General features: G+C 43.8%; 1 protein-coding gene across 4 annotated transcripts in view; it reads right to left on the bottom strand.

The window, feature by feature from the left end:
* The window catches only part of LOC129816331 (plakophilin-4-like), a 144,909-nt gene that overhangs the window by 80,740 nt on the left and 37,423 nt on the right, over positions 1-26,746 (bottom strand). For all 4 annotated transcript variants that reach the window (XM_055870696.1, XM_055870697.1, XM_055870695.1 and 1 more), the window contains one exon: positions 2,966-3,078. In XM_055870696.1, the coding sequence (XP_055726671.1) occupies positions 2,966-3,078 (113 nt within the window). The remainder of the gene's footprint in view (positions 1-2,965; positions 3,079-26,746) is intronic.

Here is a 26,746-nt window from a genome sequence, read left to right on the forward strand (position 1 = left end):
CAGTGAGGAGAGTTAGCCAGACATAGGAAAAGCTCAGCGATTTGAACGTAAACGGTAGCCTAGCCGATGTGTAAGCCTATATTACTGTATGTTTGATTTTCCGACGGTATAATTCATTTTTGCTGATACTTTGGTCAAGTAAAGCAGAAATGTACCCGGTTTGTTGAAACGTCATATTTGATTAGTCTATCTTGCGATTGTTTGTTCTCTCTCTCATTATTACTGTACAAGCTATGTTTTTATTTAGGTTAATTGCAAACAACTTTCTGAGATGGAACTTCGTTAGGCCTATAGATTCATTTAACGGTTGATCATTAAAGAGTAGGCAATGTGTAACGCTCGTCGTATGAAGTAGAAGGAGACCAAGGTGCAGCGTGGTAAGCGTTCATGATGTTTAATCAAACTGAACACTGAAACAAAATAATAAAGTAGAACAAAACAAAACAGTTCTGTCAGGTGCAGACACAGAACAGAAAACAACTACCCACAAAACACAGCTGGAAAAAAAGGCTGCCTAAGTATGATTCCCAATCAGAGACAACGATAGACAGCTGCCTCTGATTGGGAACCACACTCGGCCAAACACAAAGAAATAGAAACATAGAATTCCCACCCTAATCACACTGGCCTAACCAAAATAGAGAATAAAAACCTCTCTATGGCCAGGGCGTGACACTATGCCTAGGCCGACAAGTAACATTCACATCGAATGGGTAACGGGGAGAAAAAGGAAATGACAATTTTCAAGCAATAAGCCAGGAGAGGGAAAAACGACGTTAGGCCCTATCTGACATTTTGTGCATCTTTGGTGCTTTCCGCTCTTTCTACAATCTACAGTGCCTTGCATAAGTATTCACCCCCCCTTTCGACATTTCCACATTTTATTGTGTTACAACCTGTAATTAAAATTGATTTAATTAGGATTTTTTTGTCTCTGATCTACAGAAAAAAGTCTAATGTTCAAGTGGGATTTTTTTTTTTAAGCATATTTTTTCAAATTATTTATAAATAAAAAAACGATAAAGTCTTGATTGTGTAAGTACTCACACCCTTTGCTGTGACACCACTAAATAAGCTCTGGTGCAACCGATCACCTTCAGAAGTCACACCATTAGTTGAATGGAGTCCCCCTGTGTGCAACTAAAGTGTCATGTGATCTCAGATTAAATACACCTTTTTGTGGAAAGTCCCAGAGTTTACTAGAGAGCATATCTAAACTAACAGCATCATTAAGCGCAAGGAGCTAACAGAACAACACGAGGATAAAGTTCTGGAGTGGCACCAATAAGGGCGGGGTTCTAAAAAAACATCCCAAACATTGAACATCCCCCCGGGCAGCGTTAAATCCATCATAAAAAAAATGGAAAGAATATGACACAAGAGCGTCCACCAAAACTCAGTGACATCGTTTGTGACATCGCGATGTCCTCACCATCAACGATGGCTGTCAAACATCGTCGATAGACGACGCGATCGCAAAATCGCCCCAACCCTATTGGCTAACGTGATTAATGACGCCTCTCATGGACATATTTGTGTGTGGTGGTCCGTGAGGCGTGAGGAGGACGCCGTCTTAACTGATGTCTTGGGAATACTTCCTCTAGCCCACCTCAGCCCAGGCAGCAACCCAAGGGCTGCTAGCTATAACCTATACAGTACAGTAGCACTTCACCAAAGGCTCATTTATACCCTACGTAAGTACGCAACGCAAAATGTCTAGCAAAAATACGTGTGCATCGGTGCAATTTGTAAATCGACGCAAGATTGACATTTTGTTCAGCTTTTTGCAAATGAGGCCCGAGCAGTGAACATCCCGCCATTTCTCCCTGGCTGCATTCCAAACACTTAAAAGACACACCCTCTCCCCTCAGCCCTCAAATGAAGTGGACACTTCGGATGGCGTATCATGACGTCTGAGGAGTTGACACTTGCAGGGCGAGGGGCGAGGGAAGAATGAATTTGATATGGAGCGCTCTTGCCCGGGAATGTGTCACACGTTCAACTCACGGTTGTGTTTTCAGTCACCATGGAACTGTTGTGTGCCTTATACGCGCCACAGTCAATTATGATTGCATTTCATATCTTGGCTAGAAGAATACGCATCCGCAGACATCGAATGTTATCCATCCTACTATATCAGGTCAAATCGAAATTTACGATGTATAAGTGTGATGTCAGGGAAAGTGGTGCGCAAGCTAACGTTTCCAAAAGCTAACCAAACAAAAACATCATTACTTTTACGAGACGTGTTTGAGCCATCATGTGTATTAGTAGCACAATTTCAAACTTATTTACATTCGTTTTTTTTACTTACACTTGTATGTTGACTTCTCCGAATTAATGTTGGTTTTAAGTATTGGCTGACTTTTCTTAGCGGATGTACAGTCATTGGCAATTGAATTATTGGGGCGTTTCAGAAATTTTTTATTTCGTTTTATTGAAACTTTATTTAACTAGGCCAGTCAGTTAAGAACATAATTGTACACTCGCAAACTCGATCAAAAACGAGGGCTGCCAACTTCCCTTGCTTGGCTAATCAACGACAAAGATGGCCGCGGGGATTCCACCAAGGGCACAAGGCGAAGGTGTGTCTTTTATGACTTTCAAACGCAGCCCCTGTTACTGTCCACAAACATTTTTCAACATCTGCTACCATAGACAACATACTGTGTGTGTTTGTTTTCCACAGAAATGTCATGGCTCGTCAATCTGAAAGGTGAATTGATGAGAATGTCTAGGATGACGTCGCCATCTCTGTTCCATATACACAGTCCATTTAGATGTCAATTCGCCGCCACTGTATTCCTGTGCCAAGAGGCTAAACTACGGCCCACTGCTGCAACTGAGGAAGTAGCTATGTGCCAAGCTATGACCAGCATGTAGGCTCTCTGTGTGTGTGTGAGTGTGTGTGCTTTCATGCACGCATGTGTATGTGTGTATACATGCATGTGTGTGTGCTCATTACCTGCCGCTAGCAGTGTCTGGCGATTCGGCCCCAAGTCTGCATCTTTCCAGCTGATTGGCCACAATCTGTCTCTCCACTTCCAGCTCCCTGGTCAGCCTCTCAAACTGGAGCTCCTGCAGAAGGACAGCAAAGGCAGGAACACAAGGTCAGAGATGCCTTACAGAATGGCTCCCCTGTAAAATAGGTATTCTGGTCTGAGCGGGATTTCCTGCTTCAATAAAGGTTCAATGAAACTACATGGATGAAGATGATGCCGAGGAGGAGGAAGGATAACAGTTTGACAGCTCTGAGGAACAGAAGTGTGTACAGACGCCGCGCCATAGAGGACGTACAAAAACACCACACACACAATAGCTCCGTAATAGCTCGGGGGAAACGCTATGCCTTGGAAAACGAAGTAACCATTTGAAACGCGCACACACACACACGCACACACACACACACACACACACACACACACACACACACACACACACACACACACACACACACACACACACACACACACACACACACACACACACACACACACACACACACACACACACACACACACACACACACACACACACACACACACACACACACACACACACACACACACACACACACAGAGATTGAAGTACCACTTTAGCCTGGGTAAAAACAGTGTTATTCAACCTTGATTCTACTAGCTTGTTGGCAGGGAGCAATGCAGGAAGCAGCATCTGACTTTTCTAACTATCGAACCCCAGTGAGGCTGCCTGCCTAGGGTTCTACCTGGGCTCTCTTTCTCTGTGTCTCAGCCTGGCTTCAAGCACTGCAGCATGTCACAGGAAGAGAGCCTCACATATACAAACGCGAGGACACACAGTACACTACTAGACCTACATGTATACATAACACACACACACACACACACACACACACACACACACACACAGCCCTTTCCTTGCACCCATGCCACCACCGCTCTGTCACACACAGACATGCCGGGACTCAGTCGGTTTCTCTCTCTTTCTCTCACGTACACAGACCCATTCCCACTCACCTTAATAGGCGATAATCTAGCTAGACTAGCTCTCTCTCTCTCTCCCCAGCCCAGCTGTAGCCCCTTCCATATAACTGTAGCCAGTCACAGCCCTCTACTCCACCAGAGGAAGTAAGCCCTGTGGCTTCAGGCTGCCCACGCTTCACGCCTCATCTCCACCACCCCTCTTTAACTTCTGGAGGTGCCACGAGAATGTCTCTCTTGACTGGAGACTCATTTGGCTCAGAAGAGAGCGTTAGCTAGTGCTCCCCCTCTGGCCCGCCCGCCCTCTCTCCCTCCCTCCTTCCCCTCCTCCTCCGCCTGCCTTGCATTGCCTTGTGCCCTCCCCTAGCTCAGTAGTGGCCATGTGCAGCCTGGCTGCTGCAGAGAGAGAGGGGAGAGGGGAGCTCTGCTAAGCCCTGCCGCTCCACACAGAGAGAGAGAGACAGAGACACAGGCCACGCTGCAGTTTCCTCAGGAAGTAGGAACATCGAAACGGTGGCTCTGCTCCCGCCGCTAGCACACACAGAACAGAGGATACTACTCCAGAACGGGGACTGAAACAGACCCCTCTGTAGAGTATATTACAGCTCTCTGTCCCGACAGGAAGACTGACACTGATATACTTAGAAGGAAATGATCAATAAATCCTTTGCGGCAGCGGCTTTAGAGACGCCTAGAATAAACGAGGGGGACTTATTTTCTGTTTCAAGAACCAAGAATCTGTGTGCACATTTGTAAAACAAAACTATTGTATAGACGTAGTCAACAAAGATAATGGCATAGAGAACACGTTAAGACGAAATCTCGGTTTAGTCTGAGTCTTGCTATTCCAGGTTCTCTGTTATTTAATCAAGTATAATAAAAGTTTGCGGTCTTCGAGACGATGGTATCTTTTTAGTGACGCCTAGCAAAATATGGCCACGGGTGATCTTGTAACTGCTCAACCATCTGAATGAAGCTCAACACCGCAATCTAACAGCGCTAGTGTACTGTGTGTGTGTGTGTGTGTGTGCAAACCCAACAGCTTGTACCTATCCCCATGCACTCTCAGCAGCACTGAAGCACTCACACCACATTACACCTACTATTAAACTTCTCTGATAGCACATGAAGATCACTGATACGTGCATGTCTCTGCCCATTACACTTTCATATGCATCTCTTCAAAGCGGGTGTGCAGTTTAACTGGCTACGCTGTCAAATCACTAGCGCGGGAGTATCTGTTTAGACTACAGCAGAGTAGCAGGGTCTAAAAACAGATAAAGAGTGCCCCTTTTAAACGCCCATAAAATCTCTGAACTAATAGACTTTACAGTTCACGGTGCAGGCTAAGAGAGTTGTGGTCATCATTTGGCATCACAGAGAAAAGTAGGCCGCCGGAATCCAAGAGTTAATATTGTGGTACAGAGAGTGTTGTTGTGTATAAGAAAGTACATTTGAGAGCCTGATAGAAACACAGATAACGGGCTGCGTCCCAACGGGCACCCTATTCCCTATGTGCAGATGTAAGACCTTAATTTGAGACAGTTTGCTACAGCAGGAAAATAATGTGGATTATAATGAATGGACATTTTTTTGGAGGCTTTGTTACATTTTAGTTAGGGCAAATCGAGTCAGACAATTTAAGGTGGAAATTACAAACGTTAGAAGTCCTTTTAAACCTCGAAGACGCGACAAGTTTGCATATCCTGCCGTGCAGGAAAATTCTCAGCAACAAAAGACTGATCAAATGAAGATCCTACATCTGTACTGCACTACTTTTGACCAGAGCCTATATAGGGAATAGGGTACCATTTGGGATGGAAAGGGTGAAAGACCCTTCCAGGAAGAAAATAACACAGATAGGCTTCAGTTCCACAGCCTCCTCCCTTTCTCATTGGCTCACTGCAGAAAACACTTGTCACATGATACAACACAATCCTTTCATGGACCATTTATGACCAGAAAACCACTTTAAATCACACATTCTGGAAGATGTACATATGTTTGTGAGTAAACACAAAGAAATGGGTGTCTTATGTCATGAACATGGTTGGTTCACCATTTATTTGCCATCTCCTGTTTGACTGTGCAGCCTTGAATGTCCGAGGGGCGTAAACGTGGTCTCAGAGCTACTAGATAATGCACAGCCAAGGGCAAACAGTGTTGCTTCTTCTACTGAATAACTCCAATGCAGCAGGTTTCTATAGAATCCAGATTGTGTTTCTGATGAAACAGTGCAGAGAGGCATCTGCTGCTGCCATATGGCTCTAAATGCTTGATCCCAGTTCCAAGCCTGTCCTACCCATGCTCTGTACCCCAAGCCTGTCCTACCCACGCTCTGTACCCCAAGCCTGTCCTACCATGCTCTGTACCCCAAGCCTGTCCTACCCACGCTCTGTACCCCAAGCCTGTCCTACCCACGCTCTGTACCCCAAGCCTGTCCTACCATGCTCTGTACTCCAAGCCTGTCCTACCCACGCTCTGTACCCCAAGCCTGTCCTACCATGCTCTGTACCCCAAGCCTGTCCTACCCACGCTCTGTACCCCAAGCCTGTCCTACCCACGCTCTGTATCCCAAGCCTGTCCTACCCATGCTCTGTACCCCAAGCCTGTCCTACCCATGCTCTGTACCCCAAGCCTGTCCTACCATGCTCTGTACTCCAAGCCTGTCCTACCCACGCTCTGTACCCCAAGCCTGTCCTACCCATGCTCTGTACCCCAAGCCTGTCCTACCCACGCTCTGCACCCCAAGCCTGTCCTACCCACGCTCTGTACCCCAAGCCTGTCCTACCCATGCTCTGTACCCCAAGCCTGTCCTACCCATGCTCTGTACACCAAGCCTGTCCTACCCACGCTCTGTACCCCAAGCCTGTCCTACCCACGCTCTGTACCCCAAGCCTGTCCTACCCATGCTCTGTACCCCAAGCCTGTCCTACCCACGCTCTGCACCCCAAGCCTGTCCTACCCACGCTCTGTACCCCAAGCCTGTCCTACCCATGCTCTGTACCCCAAGCCTGTCCTACCCATGCTCTGTACACCAAGCCTGTCCTACCCACGCTCTGTACCCCAAGCCTGTCCTACCCATGCTCTGTACCCCAAGCCTGTCCTACCCACGCTCTGTACCCCAAGCCTGTCCTACCCATGCTCTGTACCCCAAGCCTGTCCTACCCATGCTCTGTACCCCAAGCCTGTCCTACCCACGCTCTGTACCCCAAGCCTGTCCTACCCATGCTCTGTACCCCAAGCTTGTCCTACCCATGCTCTGTACCCCAAGCCTGTCCTACCCACGCTCTGTACCCCAAGCCTGTCCTACCCATGCTCTGTACCCCAAGCCCGCCTCCACTGTGGAACGCCTGCCTGCATGGAGGAGATTCAGAGTTTCCTGTACGAAGCAGAGCTAGCTAGACTCTCCGTCTCTACCCTGTAGCAAACAATCCTCCCCTCGTGCATCTGCTCGGTCTTTTCCTCTCTCAGGTGGCCATCAATATTATTAAGACGTCGTCCTCAACGTCCCTCTCCTTGTCCTTTAATAGCCTATGACGCAAAAAAGAAAACATATTTTATGACTTTTACCTCTCTCTCATACATTTCAACAGGAATTTCCAGAGGATAGGTCATCACGAGCCTTATGAAGCCCGCGACAAATGTGGATCCAATACATTCATTATTAGCTTCTCACACCAGGCTGTTACAGATGTAGGATCGTAATTTGATCACCCTTTTGCAGGATAACTTTACATGTAAATGTATAGTGTACTTGAGGTTTAAAAAGGCTTCTAAGGTTTGTAATTTCCACTTCGAAATGTAATAATTTATTTTCTCTTACGAAACAAATGTATCAACCCCTACAAAAATGTCCATTAATTCACATTTCCTGGTGATGCAGGATTATTTTCCGGTGTATCAAACTGGTTCAAATTAAGATCCTACATCTGTACTTGTCACTACAGGCGGCAACCTAATGAAACAAGAACAAAGACAACACAGCCTAAGTGGCGCGTCCATTACAGCCTCAAATAGACCGGCTCTGCTCTGGTCCCCATGTATAATTCATTGAGTTTGCAGAGTCATTGAAACACAAAATGGGACACATCTATTCAGCTTAATGATGCGACGCGTCAGGACGAAGGCCGCGGTAACGACCATTAAACAAGGCCCGTGTTTATCTAGCCCATCTCGCCGGCGGGGGGGGGAAGGGGGGGCGAGAGCCCTGTCTCCCCCCTCGGTCCGTGCCAGGCTTAGTGGAAGGAGGGTTGGAGACAATGAAGGCTGGTCGTCCTGTACCAACATGCGCTTTGCTCTGCTAAGCTCTGCTCATTGTTTGGCATGACAATGAGTGTCAGTCCTCGGGCCTGACTGCCCTGTCACCCAGCGCTGAATCAGATCCTGTCCCCCTCTGTCTCGGCCTGTCCTACTTCATAGGGCCTAGTACAAACCGATGACATACCACCACGCCACGGGTTGATTGACCCCTTGCAGAGGCATAATGGACAGTGACTCTGGTAGCTTCAAGCATCGGCCTCTACTCTACTCTGTCCTGTCGTGCAGCCTAAGCACAGCCTCTCACTCCACCTACAGGTCTACACTTGACATGAAGGGCTGCGTCCTAAAATAGCCCCCTATTTTTTTATTTAACCTTTATTTATCCAGCAAATCCCATTGAGAGGTCCCTTTATAACTCTGAAGTGCACTACATTTAACACCGGTCATTTGGGATGCACTCGTGATAAGACAACGTAGGGCCACTCGCAACATTTTTCCAAAACCTTGTAAATTACATTTTCTCTGCTGAAAATAAAATTCTATGAAATAGAACAAGTAGGAATTGAAGAGTTCGGTAGTTTTAGGTCACGTTCAACACCGCATAAAGAATTAGAAAGACTGCAACACTGGCATTGTAACTTCATACCAGAGAGGAAGAGAAGCAGACCAGTCTTTGGCCCTATAGGCCAGGCACAGTGAGGTCACGCCAACGTTATACAGGCTCAACTGTGTCAGTGTATTTTCAGTAGCAGAGTCATACAGTATATAGAGGTATCGGGCTCTGATTAGAAGCTGTTGATCATTTCCACTCCAGCAGGCTCTCCTCTCTTCATGTCCTGATTGGGCGTGATTGAGCCATCATGTTCAGAGGGCTAGTTTGGGTGACCCTGGCTTGACCGGCTTGGGCCAGAAGAAGCATAGGATTTTATGGAACGCCCTTTGTCGGCTCTCAAATATCAGCTCCGACATAGTAATCACGCCGTTAAGCCGAGATAAAAAATAACTCAGCCAGAGCACGCAAATATAATAGTAGATGTCATTTAACTAGATGCTTTTATCCAAAGGGACTTATAGTCACGTGTGCATACATTTTACTTATGGGTGGTCCTGGGAATCAAACCCACTACCTTGGCATTACAAGAGCCATGCTCTACCAATTTAGCTGCCAAGGACCATATGAAAACATGAGGGGATAGTCTAGGTCCAGTGTACAACAGTAGGCTCCTCATGTCCTGTCCCAGATGCACACCAAGCATGCTCCTCCTCACACCACGTCACTGTTTGGTGGATCTTTTTAACACTTATATTCAACTCTCCTTACATATTTATTTCACTTACAGTTGAAGTCGGACGTTTACATACACTTAGGTTGGAGTCAATAAAACTCGTTTTCAACCACTCCACAGATTTCTTGTTAACAAACTATAGTTTTGGCAAGTCTGTTAAGACATCTACTTTGTGCATGAAACAAGTAATTTTTCCAACAATTGTTTACAGACAGATTATTTCCCTGCATCACAATTCCAGTGAGTCAGAAGTTGACATACACTAAGTTGACTGTGCCTTTAAACAGCTTGGAAAATTTCAGAAAATGATGTCATGGCTTTAGAAGCTTCTGATAGGCTAATTGACATCATTTGAGTCAATTGGAGGTGTACCTGTGGATATATTTCGAGGCCTACTTTCAAACTCAGTACCTCTTTGCTTGACATCATGGGAAAATCAAAAGAAATCAGCCAAAGACCTCAGGAAAAAAATTGAGACCTCCACAAGTCTGGTTCCTCCTTGGGAGCAATTTCCAAACGCCTGAAGGTTCCACGTCCATCTGTACAAACAATAGTACGCAAGTATAAACATCATGGGAACATGCAGCAATCATACCGCTCAGGAAGGAGACACGTTCTGTGTCCTAGAGATTAACGTACTTTGGTGCGAAATGTGCAAATCAATCCCAGAACAACAGCAAAGGACCTTGTGAAGATGCTCAAGGAAACAGGTTCAAATGTATTAAAATCCACAGTAAAACGAGTCCTATATCGACATAACCTGAAAGGCCGCTCAGCAAGGAAGAAACCACTGCTCCAAAACCGCCATAAAAAAGCCAGACTACGGTTTGAAACTGCACATGGGGACAAAGATTGTACTTTTTGGAGAAATGTTCTTTTTGGAGAACTTTTTGGTCTGATGAAACAAAAATAGAACTGTTTGGCCATAATGACCATCGTTATGTTTGGAGGAAAAAGGGGGATGCTTGCAAGCCGAAGAACACCATCCTGACCGTGAAGCACGGGGGTGGCAGCATCATTTTGTGGGGGTGCTTTGCTGCAGGAGGGACTGGTGCACTTCACAAAATAGATGGCATCATGAGGATGGAAATGGTGTGGATATATTGAAGCAACATCTCAAGAAATCAGTCAGGAAGTTAAAGCTTGGACGCAAATGGGTCTTCCAAATGGACAATGACCCCAAGCATACTTCCAAAGTTGTGGCAAAAGGGCTTAAGGACAACAAAGTCAAGGTATTGGAGTGGCCATCACAAAGCCCTGACCTCAATCCTATAGAACATTTGTGTCAGAACTGAAAAAGCGTGTGCAAGGAAGGAGGCCTACAAACCTGACTCAGTTACACCAGCTCTGTCAGGAGTAATGGGACAAAATTCAGCCAATTTATTGTGGGAAGCTTGTGGAATGCTACTCAAAACATTTGACCCAAGTTAAACAATTTAAAGGCAATGCTACCAAATACTAATTGAGTATGTAAACTTCTGACCCACTGGGAATGTGATGAAAGAAATAAAAGCTGAAATAAATCATTCTCTCTACTATTATTCTGACAGTTCACATTCTTAAAATAAAGTGGTGATCCTAACTGACCTAAGACAGGGAATTTTTACTAAGATTAAATTTCATGAATTGTGAAAAACAGAGTTTAAATGTATTTGGCTAAGTGTATGTAAACTTCTGACTTCAACTGTACATGTTGTATCTTCCATATTCCTGGCTGCACAATGAATTACCCAACCGGAACAATAAAGTTGGAATTGGATTGAATTGAATTGAGGAGGCCCAATGACAGGTAGAGCCAGAGGTGGCATGTCCCTCTCCTAGATACGTCCTCACACTCTGCTCAACCATAGGAGATAGAGACAATAAATGACAACACACGACATCTGCAATTTTACCATCCCCGAGCAGCGAAGGATTTCAATATATTTTCATGCGGCACTTTAATGCATATCTAATGCTTTTGTAGCATGATAGGTATTGTGACGGAAAACAGCGAGTGCTTTTCTTGGGGTTCTTTTACGAGGTCTGAGACGCAAATGGGTCTTCCAAATATGAATCATCAACGTGCTGACAGAAGAAAACAATACCAATCTGCAACAGCACAGCAGTCGTTCATAGGCCTCTTCTACAACAATCAAAGTGTTGGAATTCAAAGGAAGTCCATTGGTATAAGTTTCACCTGGAAGTGAAGCTATAGCATACTATAGAAGACTAGTAGTAGACTACTAGTGAATTAATGATAGACTAATACTAGACCTTTCAGTGTGGGGACAAAGGCAGTCCCTTTCTTCAACATGTCTCCTACCTGACTTTAGTGGAGAAAGCAGTGTGGTACAGTACTGACGACATCCTGACTAGCCTGTCAGCGAATACAGCGAAATGAACGATTGAGTAGCCATGATGCGGAGGTGAGTGAAATAAATGTACATTTCCTGCTGTCGACTCAGCACTTCCTCTGCCACACACATATATAGCAGATAGACAAGAATGGTGAGGTACAGGGCATTCGGAAAGAATTCAGAGCCCTTGACTTTTTGTAACGTTACAGCCTTACTCTAAAATTGATTACAATTGTTTTCCCCCTCGTCAATCTACACACAATACCACCTAATGACAAAGCCAAAACAGTTTTTTGTTGTAGGATTTTTTTTTAAATGTATAAAAATGTTAAAAAATTTAAATATCACATTTACATAAGTATTCAGACCCTTTACTCAGTACTTTGTGGAAGCACAAGCTCTGTCAGGTTGGATGGGGAGTGTCGCTGCACAGCTATTTTCAGGTCTCTCCAGAGATGTTTCGATCGGGCTCTGGCTGGGCCACTCAAGGACATTCAGAGACTTGTCCCGAAGCCACCCCTGCGTTATCTTGGATGTGTGCTTAGGGTCGTTATCTTGTTGGAAGGTGAACCATAGCCCCAGTCTGAGGTCCTGAGCGCTCTGGAGAAGATTTTCATCAAGGATCTCTCTGTACTTTGCACCATTCATCTTTCCCTCGATCCTGACTAGTCTCCCAGTCCCTGCTGCTGAAAAACATCTCCACAGCATGATGCTGACACCAACATGCTTCACCGTAGGGATGGTGCCAGGTTTCCTCCAGACATGACGCTTAGCATTCAGGCCAAAGAGTTCAATCTTGGTTTCATCAAACCAGAGAATCTTGTTTGTCATGGTCTGAGAGTCTTTAGGCAAACTCCAAGCGGCTGTCATGTGCCTTTTACTGAGGAGTGGCTTTTGTCTGGCCACTCTACCATAAAGGCCTGTTGTTCAGAGCGATGCAGAGGTGGTTGTCCTTCTGGAAGGTTCTCCCATCTCCACAGAGGAACTCTGGAGCTCTGTCAGAGTGACCATCGGGTTCTTGGTCACCTCCCTGACCAAGACCCTTCTCCCCAGATTGCTCAGTTTGGCCGGGCAGTCTTGGTGGTTCCGAACTTCTTCCATTTCAGAATGATGGAGGCAACTGCGTAATTTTAATAAATTACTGTTAGCCATAAATAGCCATAGATATCCTATAATTAACCATAACATAGTGTTATGTTATGCAAGGGATACAACTACTCCAAGTCTCAGAGCGAGTGACGTTTGAAATGCTATTAGCGCGCACCCCGCTAACTAGCTAGCCATTTCACATCGGTTACACCAGCCTAATCTCGGGAGTAGATAGGCCAGAAGTCATAAACAGCGCAATGCTTGAAGCACAGCAAAGAGCTGCTGGCAAACGCACTAAAGTGTTGTTTGAATGACTGCTTACGAGCCTGCTGCTGCCTACCACCGCTCAGTCAGACTGCTCTATCAAATCATAGACTTAATTATAATATAACAAAACACAGAAATACGAGCCTTTGGTCATTAATATGGTAGATTCCGGAAACTATAATTTCGAAAACAAAACGTTTATTCTTTCAGTGAAATACAGAACCGTTCCGTATTTTATCTAACGGTTGGCATCCCTAAGTCTAAATATTGCTGTTACATTGTACAACCTTCAATGTTATGTCATAATTATGTACAATTCTGGCAAATTAATTATGTTGGGAATTAATACGACTTCACACAGTTCGCAACAAGCCAAGCGGCCCAAACTGCTGCATATACCCTGACTGTTTGCACGGAACGCAAGAGAAGTGACACAATTTCCCTAGTTATAAGAAATTCATGTTAGCAGGCAATATTAATTAAATATGCAGGTTTAAAAATATATAGTTGTGTATTGATTTTAAAGAAAGGCATTGATGTTTATGGTTAGGTACATTGGTGCAAAGACAGTGCTTTTTTCACGAATGCGCTTGTTAAATCATCACCATTTGGCGAAGTAGGCTGTGTTTCAATGAGAAATTAACAGGCACCACATCGATTATATGCAACACAGGACACGCTAGATAAACTAGTAATATTATCAACCATGTGTAGTTAACTAGTGATTATGTTAAGATTGATTGTTTTTTATAAAATAAGTTTAATGCTAGCTAGAAACTTACCTTGGCTGCCCTCGCGTAACAGGTAGTCAGCCTGCCACGCAGGCTCCTCATGGAGTGCAATGTAAGGCAGGTGGTTAGAGTGTTGGACTAGTAACCGGAAGGTTGCAAAAAACGAATCCCCGATCTGACAAGGTTAAAATCTGTCGTTCTGCCCCTGAACAAGGCAGTTAACCCACCGTTCCTAGGCCATCATTGAAAATAAGAATGTGTTCTTAACTGACTTGCCTAGATAAATAAATGTGTAAACATTTTTTTAAATAAATCGGTCACAATCTGTGTCCAAAAATACCGATTGCCGATTGTTATGAAAACTTGAAATCGGCCCTAATTAATCGGCCATTACGATTAATCGGTCGACCTCTAGTCTGAATACTTTCCGAATTCACTGTATATCACAACCCCCTCACCCCCACCCCCACACACATTCCCAGTTTCTTTGAAGCATGTGTACATATTGTGTCTTCTTGTAGTAGACCTTTCCTGCAGTCAAATAACCAAAGCGCCCTCTAGTGGCCCCATGGTTGGAATGTTATAAATATTTCTCATAATTTCATAATTAATCAACATTATTTAAAAAACCTGCTGAAACTCCGGTGTTTCTATGTCAAACGGTTTTGTTATATTTCAGTCTTCTGTGCTGTATTTAAAGTGCAATATTGGGATGCAAATTCAAAATGGAAAACATGTCAAGTCTATATCTGACATGGTATAGGTATCTTCTTTCATTATGCCCATAACCATGTGTGTGAGATGTTTAGTTTTGCTTCAAAGTAGACGTGTTTAACTTAAGACTACCTAGAAGCACTCAGTGTGACCCTCAAAGGTTTTTAATTATACTTATGCTAAAATGTTTATGCTATTCTCCTGAGTCATTTAATACATGTTCGTATTTTATTATTTCCTATTACTGCAATGTCGAAAATGAACTTGCAAGTAAGCATTGATATTGATAAGCATTGATAGTAAGCGTTGATATTGATAAGCATTGATAGTAAGCGTTGATATTGATAAGCATTGATAGTAAGCGTTGATATCCTGTACATATGACTACTAAAACGTTCAACTCACATACAGCAGACAGACAGGAACAGTGAGTTATATCACAGCAATCTGTGCTCCAGCCCCGGCACCAGAAAATGTCTAAATCTCTCTATTAATTAAGACTAGAGATCTTATCTGACATTTATTTCTCACTTTTTCACTGTCTCTATTTGATGCTGCACTGGCCCAGCAGCACTCAGTGTCCCATAGGGCTCAAAAGTAGTGAACTATACAGGGAATAGGGTGCCATTTGGGGCTCAAACTGGGTTCTGATCTGATCCAGGCACTGCAGGAAGAGGGCACGGACGCTTGTCATCCAAAAGGGCTGCAGTTCCATTATGGCGGCAGAGGGACATTTTACGTAACTAAGGCAGATGGCTTTTTTCTTGACTGGGGGTTGAGAGAAATCCTCTGGAAACATATTTGTTCATTAAGTGGCAATGGAGCTTGACAGTTCTGCTCTCTAGCAGCAGCAGTGTGTGGCTGCTAAAGTATTCTAATGAGGCCCACGACATTGCTGAATGTGGGAAGGATATATATATATATATATATATATATATATATATATATATATATATATATATATATGAGACAGAGAGAGAGAGAGAGACTGAGAGACAGAGAGAGAGAGAGAGAGAGAGAGAGAGAGACTGAGAGAGAGAGAGAGAGAAAGAGAGAGACTGAGAAAGGGGGAGAGAGTGTGAGACAGAGAGAGGGAGAGAGTGTGGAAGAGAGTGTGAGACAGAGTGAGACTGAGAAAGAGGGAGAGAGAGAGAGTGAGACTGAGAAAGAGGGAGAGAGAGTGAGTGTGAGACTGAGAAAGAGAGAGAGACTGAGAAAGAGGGAGAGAGAGAGACACTGAGAAAGAGAGACTGAGAAAGAGGGAGAGAGAGAGGGACTGAGAAAGAGACACTGAGAAAGAGGGAGAGAGAGAGACACTGAGAAAGAGAGAGACTGAGAAAGAGGGAGAGAGAGAGAGACACAGAGAAAGAGGTAGAGAGAGAGACACTGAGAAAGAGGGAGAGTGAGAGACTGAGAAAGAGACACTGAGAAAGAGGGAGAGTGAGAGACTGAGAAAGAGAGAAACTGAGAAAGAGGGAGAGTGAGAGACTGAGAAAGAGAGACACTGAGAAAGAGGAAGAGTGAGAGTGAGAGAGAGAGAAACACTGAGAAAGAGCGAGTGAGAGGAAGAGAGAGATGAGAGAGAGGGAGAGCGAGAGGGAGAAAGAGAAGAGAGGGAGAGAGCCTCAGGACCAGAACATCCAATCAATCAGGATAAACCAAATTACAACACAGTCAAAACAAAACTATATTTCTTATTGGGAAACACAAGCACAAACACAAAGCAAAATGCAGTGCTATCTGGCCCTAAATCGACAGTACACTGTGGCTAAATATTTGACCATGGTTACTGATCAAAACCTTAGAAAAACCTTGACAAAGTACAGGCTCAGTGAGCACAGCCTTGCCATTGAGAAGGGTAGACACAGGAAAACATGGCTCCCTGTAGAGGAAAGGCTGTGCAACCACTGCACAACAGCAGAACCTGAGACGGAGCTGCATTTCTTGACAAAATGTCAAAAATATAAAAATATTAGTGAGTGTCATTTCCCCAAATTTGAAACCCTTATTCAAGGTATCAAAGACCTCTCTGATGAGAGTAGGCTACCAGTCCTGTTGGGGGAGGACGCAGAGAGCTGTGGGTTGGCAGCGCACTACATTTCTGCCTGCCATAAGTTGAGGGACAGTGTCTGACAGACCAATCAACCTGCACATGTCCTCTACTGTATGCTTATTGTTATTGTTCAATGTATGGTTATTTTGACCCTTGGTTATTGTTGTTACTGTTGTCCCGTTGACAATTTTGATTCTCATTTTTATATTGTAAATATCCAAAATAAGCTTTGGCAATATGTACATTGTTACGTCATGCCAATAAAGCGAATTGAATTGAATTGAGAGAGAGAGAAAGAAAGAAACAGACAGACAGCATTATTACTCACTGGAAATCACTGCTACACAAAGTCACCTTGGGACAAAACTCTGATTTTGAGAGGAAGAATGTACAGCCAGACCTTTGTAAGCAATATGCATAACACAATGCTAGCAAAGTGAACAAGAAAATCTAAGCACTGAACAAGAGAACTGATTTCAAGGCCTCCTACAACACTACTTAAAAGGTCTTAGTAACTACATCTAAAAACCTCAAGAAATATGAAGAATTTCCTAACATTTCATGGAATGCTATTCATCACTTGCCTGACCACTCGCCCTGAATTTAATTCCGCTGCTCTATCAATCGCTACATACATTTAGTCTGAAACTAAAATAAAAGTGTTCATTGTTCATTGAGTATTGTTGCAATTGTCATTATTACAAAAATGTGTGTGTATGTATGATATATATATATATATATATATATATACAGTTTTTTTTAAATAAAATCGGCCGATTAATCGGTATCGGCTTTTTTGTCCTCCACTAATCGGTATCGGTATCGGCATTGAGAAATCATAATTAGTCGACCTCTAATCTGTACTAACTCTATCTTCCACTGACCCTACGCACACTCACTGGACTATATATACACAGCATATACACACTCACTCCCACAGACTACACTGTCACTCCCACACAAAATCCTCACACACACATGCAAACCGACACAAAACAAACACACGTGCACACTCACACACACCTTTACACTCATCATATGATGCTGCTACTCCGTTCTTTATTTAACTCTCATTATTATCTTCTATGATGCCTTCATGTACATATCTACCTCAAGTACCTGGTACCTCTGCACATTGATCTGGTGCTGGTACTCCCTGTATATACAGTTGAAGTCGGAAGTTTACAGACACCTTAGCCAAATACATTTAAACTCAGTTTTTCACAATTCATGGCATTTAATCCTAGTAAATATTCCCTGTCTTAGGTCAGTTAGGATCATCACTTTATTTTAAGAATGTGAAATGTCAGAATAATAGTAGAGAGAATGATTTATTTCAGATTTGATTTCTTTCATCACATTCCCAGTGGGTCAGAAGTTTACATACACTCAATTAGTATTTGGTAGCATTGCTTGGGTCAAACGTTTCAAGTAGCCTTCCACAAGATTCCCACAATGAGTTGGGTGAATTTTGGCCCATTCCTCCTGACAGAGCTGGTGTAACTGAGTCAGGTTTGTAGGCCACCTTGCTCGCACACGCTTTTTCAGTTCTGCCCACAAATGTTCTATTGGATTGAGGTCAGGGCTTTGTGATGGCCACTCCAATACCTTGACTTTGTTGTCCAACTTTGGAAGTATGCTTGGGGTCATTGTCCATTTGGAAGAACCATTTGCGACCAAGCTTTAACTTCCTGACTGATGTCTTGAGATGTTGCTTCAATATATCCACATCATTTTACTTCCTCATGATGCCATCTATTTTGTGAAGTGCACCAGTCCCTCCTGCAGCAAAGCACCCCCACAACATGATGCTGCAACCCCCGTGCTTCACGGTTGGGATGGTGTTCTTCGGCTTGCAAGCATCCCCCTTTTTCCTCCAAACATAACGATGGTCATTATGACCAAACAGTTCTATTTTTGTTTCATCAGACCAGAGGACATTTCTCCAAAGGGTACGATCTTTGTCCCCATGTGCAGTTGCAAACCGTAATCTGGCTTTTTTTATGGCAGTTTTGGAGCAGTGGCTTCTTCCTTGCTGAGCGGCCTTTCAGGTTATGTCGATATAGAACTCGTTTTACTTTGAATATAGATACTTTTGTACCTGTTTCCTCTAGCATCTTCACAAGGTCCTTTGCTGTTGTTCTGTGATTTGCACTTTTTGCACCAAAGTACGTTCATCTCTGGGACACAGAACGCGTCTCCTTCCTGAGCGGTATGACGGCTGCGTGGTCCGATGGTGTTTATACTTGCGTACTATTGTTTGTACAGATGAACGTGGTACCTTCAGGCGTTTGGAAATTGCTCCCAAGGATGAACCAGACACCAGAGTGGTGCCACTGGTCCTTGTTTGGGAACACACACACACACACGAATCATGCCTTCATGAATCGTGACCGCTGGCGTGGCGGTAATACGGTCACCGCAACAGCCCTATCTGTGACATAGATAAGAGGATGGACGAAAAGGAAGGAACTTTTCCTTTCGGCATCGGAAACATGAAAGTGGAGTTGCATCTTGGGCTAGATCATTAAAATGCCATTAAAGAGGCTGTCATCTGTGTGTCTGCTGAAGTGACAGCCAGCGCCTGGCACGGAGGCTGGATGAGAGAAGAAACAGAGGCTGCGTCCCAAATGGTACCCTATTCCCTACTAGTGCACTATGTTTGACCAGGGCCCTATGGGCTCTGGTCAAAAGTAGTATCTACACTATGTAGGGAATAGGGTACCATTTGGGGCGCGTAAGGAGAGAGGGCGAGAACCCATTTTGCTCTATCTAAAAGAGGATTCCTCTAATCTTATTTTGCATCTTATCAATGGTCGTTTTATCACAAAGAAAATAACAGACAGAGATTGGACCACAGACAAATTTGGATCATTGGTCTCTCTCCAAAACCCACAAGATTCTCTATAGACTGTACTGCAGATGAGGTGGTTTTGTAAGTTACACATCAGAAGACGGTGTCTGCATCCCAAATGGCACCCTATTCCTTAAGGAGTGCACTACGTTTGAGCACCCATAGGGCTCTGGTCAAAAGTAGTGCACTACATAGGGAATAGGGTGCCATTTGGGACGCATTCAACATCCTCCAAGCTCACATAAAACGGCCTGATGGTAGAGGGCTGATGTGCAGTTGTGTTGTTCTGCCTGGCTGGCTGTGCCACAAAAGCTGCTGCTCTTATGATCTGTTGATGATGCCTTCTGCAGCTGAATGAAAGCAACACAAAAGCCAATCTGTGTGTCTTTAAGGACATAACAAAGATCCAAACACTGCCAAAGAAGGGCAATAATTTCTTCCTTTCGGACAGCCATTCATCTGGGCCTCACAAACATACATTTCCTCTGGTAGCTCGATAGCTAAGTACTTTCCAAAATGTGGCTCCAGGCACAGTTCCTTTCTATGAGGAGAGCACTGTAGAAACGTTCGATCCTGCCGTTATACTGCTATTGCAGTGAACAAAGGGATGTAAGTAAGCCGACCTGCAGTGTTAGTTCAGCCTACACCAGTGCTCGTTGGTGGGAGAGTCTGGGCTCTGTGCTGCCGAGAGATGGACATCTCTGAGAGAGCTGCTAGAGCTCATGGGCAATCCACCCTGGCACCGCTTACTCCGCTTTCTGGTCTTCCTTAGGGATTACGAGTGAGGACGGCCGAGTATATGTAGGATGGCCGGGTATATCCTTCCTGTATGACACCATCACCCCATGGTGCTAGAAGCTTCTTATTGGTCCCAGTTAGGGCTGTGTTGGTCACGAAATTTCGTCAGCCGGTGATTGTCAAGCAAATAACTGTCGGTCTCACGGTAATTGACCGTTAATTAACATAAACACATTGAGCATCTCCTGGCTTCAACATGGCCTACCAGCCACGGATGCGGACCTTTGGAACATCTACATTTTGAAATAAATCCATGTAATATAGCCTACACTTTCACAATAAATCCATGTAATATAGCCTACACTTTCACAATAAATCCATGTAATATAGCCTACACTTTCACAATAAATCCATGTAATATAGCCTACACTTTCACAATAAATCCATGTAATATAGCCTACACTTTCACAATAAATCCATGTAATATAGCCTACACTTTCACAATAAATCCATGTAATATAGCCTACACTTTCACAATAAATCCATGTAATATAGCCTACACTTTCACAATAAATCCATGTAATATAGCCTACACTTTCACAATAAATCCATGTAATATAGCCTACACTTTCACAATAAATCCATGATTTATTTTAGACAGGTCTAAAGAAACATGATATGAAGAAAATGTAGTCTATTTCAGAAGAACAGAATAGCATTGTCTGAGTTGTCCTTATGTTAGACCCTGATCTGGCTATGCCACATGGCTGTGGGCTACACTAGTTCATTGAGCAGACAAGATTTGCTTAGACTTCCGTGGCATTATTTTATATTATTTATAGTATGAAGAATACAATTGAACAAAGCTGAATAAAATAGAAGGGATATTTTCTCCAAATGATTTGAGGGAGTGTGCGCATGCGGCTATTCTGTGTTTAGCGGTTAACAAAGAAATTAGGTATTCCTATATGCTTAATTTACAGGTATCAAATCAAATTAAATTGTATTTCTCACATACACATGGTTAGCAGATGTTATTGCGAGTGTAGCGAAATGCTTAAGCTTCTAGATCCGACAGTGCAGCAGTATCTAACAGGTATTATCAAACCATTTCCAGTCGCTTTGCCGAGATTAAATGTACGTGCTCTCAGTTTTGCGCGAATGCTGCCATCAATCCACGGTTTCTGGTTAGGGAAGGTTTTAATAGTCACAGTGGGTACAACATCTCCTATACACTTCCTTATAAACTCGCTCACCGAAGTCAGCGTATACGTCAATGTTATTGTCTGAGGTGTTAGTTGTTCTACAAACATTGGGCTATATGTTTTGATTTGTAAGGCTGCATGATGAGACTCTAATGATGATTTGAAAAAAGTAACTTGAAAGGCATGAGCTCTGCTTATTTTTTTTGCGCAGGCTGTACACACTCCAATAGTCTCTCATTTACAATTTGTCAAGCATTTGATAATGCCTCGAATTTCCCCTTTGTGTGGCCGTATTGCACCCCCCCAAAATCCATGCCTACTGCTGCCAGTGGTTGTGCTCCGAAGCACCTCTCACTCACATGGCTCTCCATCACGTGACCGGGTCTTTCTCACAGACAGACACTTCAGGGACAGACACTTCCTTATCCAATTCCGAGGTGCATATTGAAGATATTTGAAGAACTGTCCACATTTACTTTTCGTCAGCCAACCAGATGAGCAGGCCTAACGAACAGTAAGAGCACTAGCCTATGTCAATCTACTATCCCCTATAGTAAAAAAGTTGGTTTTATTATATTCTGTAACGAAAAATAAATATTCCAAACAAAGTCTGGGACAGTTGTGTGATGCGTTAGATCCCAAATAAATACAACCACTAGCATAAAATAATAAAAAAATGTACACAATGAGGCTGACGCAACAGATCAGAACGTTTAGCTTAAAATGTTGATAAACTATTTGGTTATTTCTTCACATTATAAGCGCAGCAATATGCACATGACATAAGCGTGAATGTTCCGATAGCGGGAAAACACCATTATCAAAAATGACTGCAAATGCGATTATGCATGTAATGCTTTTCTTATAAAGGTGCATTTTTATGGTGAAAATGATCTTCCTCAAACTTGAAACTCACACGCTGTGTATGTATGCCAGTTAGGCTCTACTCCCCTTGTAAAGTGGATTAATGTGCTTTTTTAAAAGTTATTTGGCCACTTTAGTTGTGATACAACCCGTGCCAAAACATACAGGCCTATGGGCTAAGCTGCATGAGGTGTCGAAAAAGTCGGGGGGCAAAAGGCATTGTTTCTTGCCTTACGCTGGGCATCATTCACAAGTGATAATATATCATTAACAAGTGATAAGCTAATACTGTCACCTATCAGACTAGTCTTGATTTAATCTTGTCTTTACATACACTAAATAATATATGTGTGACATTTGTTTTGATTTAGAATGGACTATTATTATGCGCCTGCCTCGAAACAGGGGCAGGGGGGAAAATACACGTTGTCTATGCTCTTAATGCTCTTAAATAGCGAATGGAGGACGCTTTTCCCGTGGTTCATTTTCATACCAGCCAGGCAGGCTATACTCCTGTTGTAAAGATAGGCAATGTGCTTTATATTAGGAAAGTTGAGAAATAAATATAGTAGGAGTAGCCTATAGAAAGCTGATGGGATCCTCCTCTTTTTAATAGAGGCCATCACTCTGTTTTCCCCCACAATTGCATAGCCTATAGAAATGTTGCGCAACATGAGCACATGGGCTCTCATGGAGTGTTTGATTCGATTTTTGATCACATTTGCATTGATGTCTAAGTGATTAGAGGGACAACGGAATGCTGAGAACCAGGCAGTTAGCAAGTTTGATAGGCTACTAATGACCATCAGCAACATCAGAGCTTGGAGAAGCCCAATTACCGTGACTAAACGGTCACGTGGAATTTGACTGCCTTCATGACTCGCGACTGCCGATGTGGCGGTAATACGGTCCCCGCAACAGCTCTAGTCTCAGTCGCACTGGTACCTGGTCTTTGTCACGCTGCTGTTGATGCCTTCCTGCCTACTACTGATGACACTGATAATGATGACTGCGATGGAGATACGGAGGAAAGGAGAGGGTTGTCCCTGGGCTGGGTTTAAACAGACAGACCTGTGTGTGCCAGGGTCAGCCCAGTACACACTGCTCCCCTCTGTCTCTCTGCCATCACGTCACGTTGGCAGCAGATTATCTGCCCTCCGTTCTGCCAGTCAGTCAGCCACTGCAGTGACATCAGGCTCCTGCTAAACAGCACAGTGAAACAGCCCACAGGCTGAAGCAACTGCTCTGTTCTCTCTATCTGTCTATCTCTCACTCTCTCACTCTCCAGTCCCATAGGATAATTGCTCCAAGAAGGGCTTCCATTTTTTATGGCTATTATCGAGGTGGGAATGCTTTCAGATTTCTCCTAGCCTGTCACAGCAGTAGGTGAGAAAAGAAGAACGAGGAGGTAAGGCCAGAGGTAGCTAGCTTCCAGTCGATTGTAGTTAGAGGCCTTAGTTCACCCGCAGTTGTGGAACTGGTTCTGCCATCATGGCAATTTGAACATAACTCCTGCTTTTTTTCGAGCAGCAGATGTAGAAATTCCACAAAATTCAAACCCTGCCTTTTAGTCAACGGCCAAATGATTGTATTTCTTTGACTTCTCCAGCTCCAAGAAACACAGGTCCACACAGAGGTCACTTGGATCAGTCTGCCAGAATGGAGGATGGAGGAAGCATTGCATTGGGATCTCAAGAGGGCTATTTTTCGGTTTGCTTTTCGTTGCTTAAAGAGGTTGTCACATTTTGAGCACTCAAAGCAAGGACACCCCCCCCCCCCCCCCCCCCCCCCCCTTGAGCAGTGCTTTACTACACCACACACCAGCTGCAGAGGAACGGCTGTGTGTGTATGTGTGTGTGTGTGTGTGTGGTTTGGATTTACTATCCTTGTGGGGACCAGAAGTCCTCACAACGATAGTAAAACATGGACAATTGTGGGGACATTACACCAGTCCCCACAAGGAAAAAGTTTTTTTTAGTTTTAGGGTTAGAAGTAGGGTTAGGGTTTTGGGGTTAAGGTTAGAGTTAGGTTAAGGGTTGGGTTTAGGGGTCAGTGAAAATTGATTTTGTATGGGAATAAACTGTTTGGTCCAAGAATAGTAAAACAAATGTGTGTGTGTGTGTGTGTGTGTGTGTGTGTGTGTGTGTGTGTGTGTGTGTGTGTGTGTGTGTGTGTGTGTGTGTGTGTGTGTGTGTGTAAGGATAGTAAAACAAACGTGTTAAAACAAACGTGTGTGTGTGTGTGTGTGTGTGTGTGTGTGTGTGTGTGTGTGTGTGTGTGTGTGTGTGTGTGTGTGTGTGTGTGTGTGTGTGTGTGTGTGTGTGTGTAAGGATAGTAAAACAAACGTGTTAAAACAAACGTGTGTGTGTGTGTGTGTGTGTGTGTGTGTGTGTGTGTGTGTGTGTGTGTGTGTGTGTGTGTGTGTGTGTGTGTGTGTGTGTGTGTGTGTGTGTAAGGATAGTAAAACAAACGTGTTAAAACAAACGTGTGTGTGTGTGTGTGTGTGTGTGTGTGTGTGTGTGTGTGTGTGTGTGTGTGTGTGTGTGTGTGTGGCTAAGCCAGACATAGGCAGGGTCATAACAAGTGTGCCCTGGTCGGCCAGAGAAGGCAATTCAGCAGACAGATTCTTTGTGTTTAAAGTAGTGCACTACATAGGGAATAGGGTGCCATTTGGGACGCATTCAACATCCTCCAAGCTCACATAAAACGGCCTGATGGTAGAGGGCTGCTGTGCAGTTGTGTTGTTCTGCCTGGCTGGCTGTGCCACAAAAGCTGCTGCTCTTATGATCTGCTGATGATGCCTTCTGCAGCTGAATGAAAGCAACACAAAAGCCAATCTGTGTGTCTTTAAGGACATAACAAAGATCCAAACACTGCCAAAGAAGGGCAATAATTTCTTCCTTTCGGACTGCCATTCATCTGGGCCTCACAAACATACATTTCCTCTGGTAGCTCGATAGCTAAGTACTTTCCAAAATGTGGCTCCAGGCACAGTCTCTTTCTATGAGGAGAGCACTGTAGAAACGTTCGATCCTGCCGTTATACTGCTATTGCAGTGAACAAAGGGATGTAAGTAAGCCGACCTGCAGTGTTGGTTCAGCCTACACCAGTGCTCGTTGGTGGGAGAGTCTGGGCTCTGTGCTGCCGAGAGATGGACATCTCTGAGAGAGGTGCTAGAGCTCATGGGTAATCCACCCTGGCACTGTGTCCGCTTACTCCGCTTTCTGGTCTTCCTGGTCTTCCATGCTTTGGTTTTATTTCCCTGGCACTGTATCCAAATGCTAACATTTTAACATTTGTGGCACAAATCCCATTCATGTCAAGGGATCGATATTAGCATTTTCGTGCATCATGTCCAAATCATCCAAAAGTACCTCAAATGTATTTTGAAGCTCATCAAAGTCACTTATAGATGATTTGAACATGATGCGCAAAAAAATGCTAATATCGATCCCTTGACTTCAATGGGATTTGTGCCACAAATTGATTTGGAAACAGAGACAGGGGAAATAGACCCAAGCACAGATTGCTGTCACACCTTGTCCATAGAGTGCTTACAGAGTAAAGAAACCAACATGTCATTTTGTAATTTGGGTGAAATATCCCTTTAAGCCCAGCTCCTGATTGTCTAACCCCCAGAGTCACAGGCTACATCCCAAATGGCACCCAGCTTTGGTCAAAAGTAGTGCACTATAAAGGGAATAGGGTGCCATTTTGGACACCCCTGCTAGCTGTTACATAACCACTGTACCCCACAGTTGGCAGGCTAGCAGCCACACACACAGTTCAGAGTTACACTCCTATCAGAAGGTAGAGAGAGAAAGAGAGAGAGAGAGAGAAACTTCTGAGAAACTTCTGAGAAACTTCTGTGAGTGTGATGTTTACAGTTCATTTTTATTGTTTATTTCACTTTTGTATATTATCTACTTCACTTGCTTTGGCAATGTTAACATATGTTTCCCATGCCAATAAAGCCCCTTGAATTGGGAGGGAGGGAGGGAGCATTAAAATGCACGCTGAGCTCAACTGCCTCCTTGTCTGCTGTGAATGGCATCACAACCATTAGAGGAGCTTCTCATCTAAATCACTATTGCACATAGTACTGAACACTTGATTAATGCAATGATTGACAAATGTGTGGATATTTTAAAAGCCTCTCATTTTCAAATTGGCTAACAGAGCAAAAATACTGTCTACTGGTATTAAGATAATTATTGCAGGGACATGTGGTGTGGGAGAGCTGTTGTCTTTACACTGTACCACTCAGAGGGGGGTATGTTGTGTAGAAAGCGATATTTGAATCTCGATCCGTCTCTTTATATACAAACACACATACATACATGTATATATATATATATATATATATATATATATATATATATAT

The sequence above is a fragment of the Salvelinus fontinalis genome, chromosome 19 (genome assembly GCF_029448725.1).
Source record: "Salvelinus fontinalis isolate EN_2023a chromosome 19, ASM2944872v1, whole genome shotgun sequence".
NCBI classification, from domain to species: domain Eukaryota; kingdom Metazoa; phylum Chordata; class Actinopteri; order Salmoniformes; family Salmonidae; genus Salvelinus; species Salvelinus fontinalis.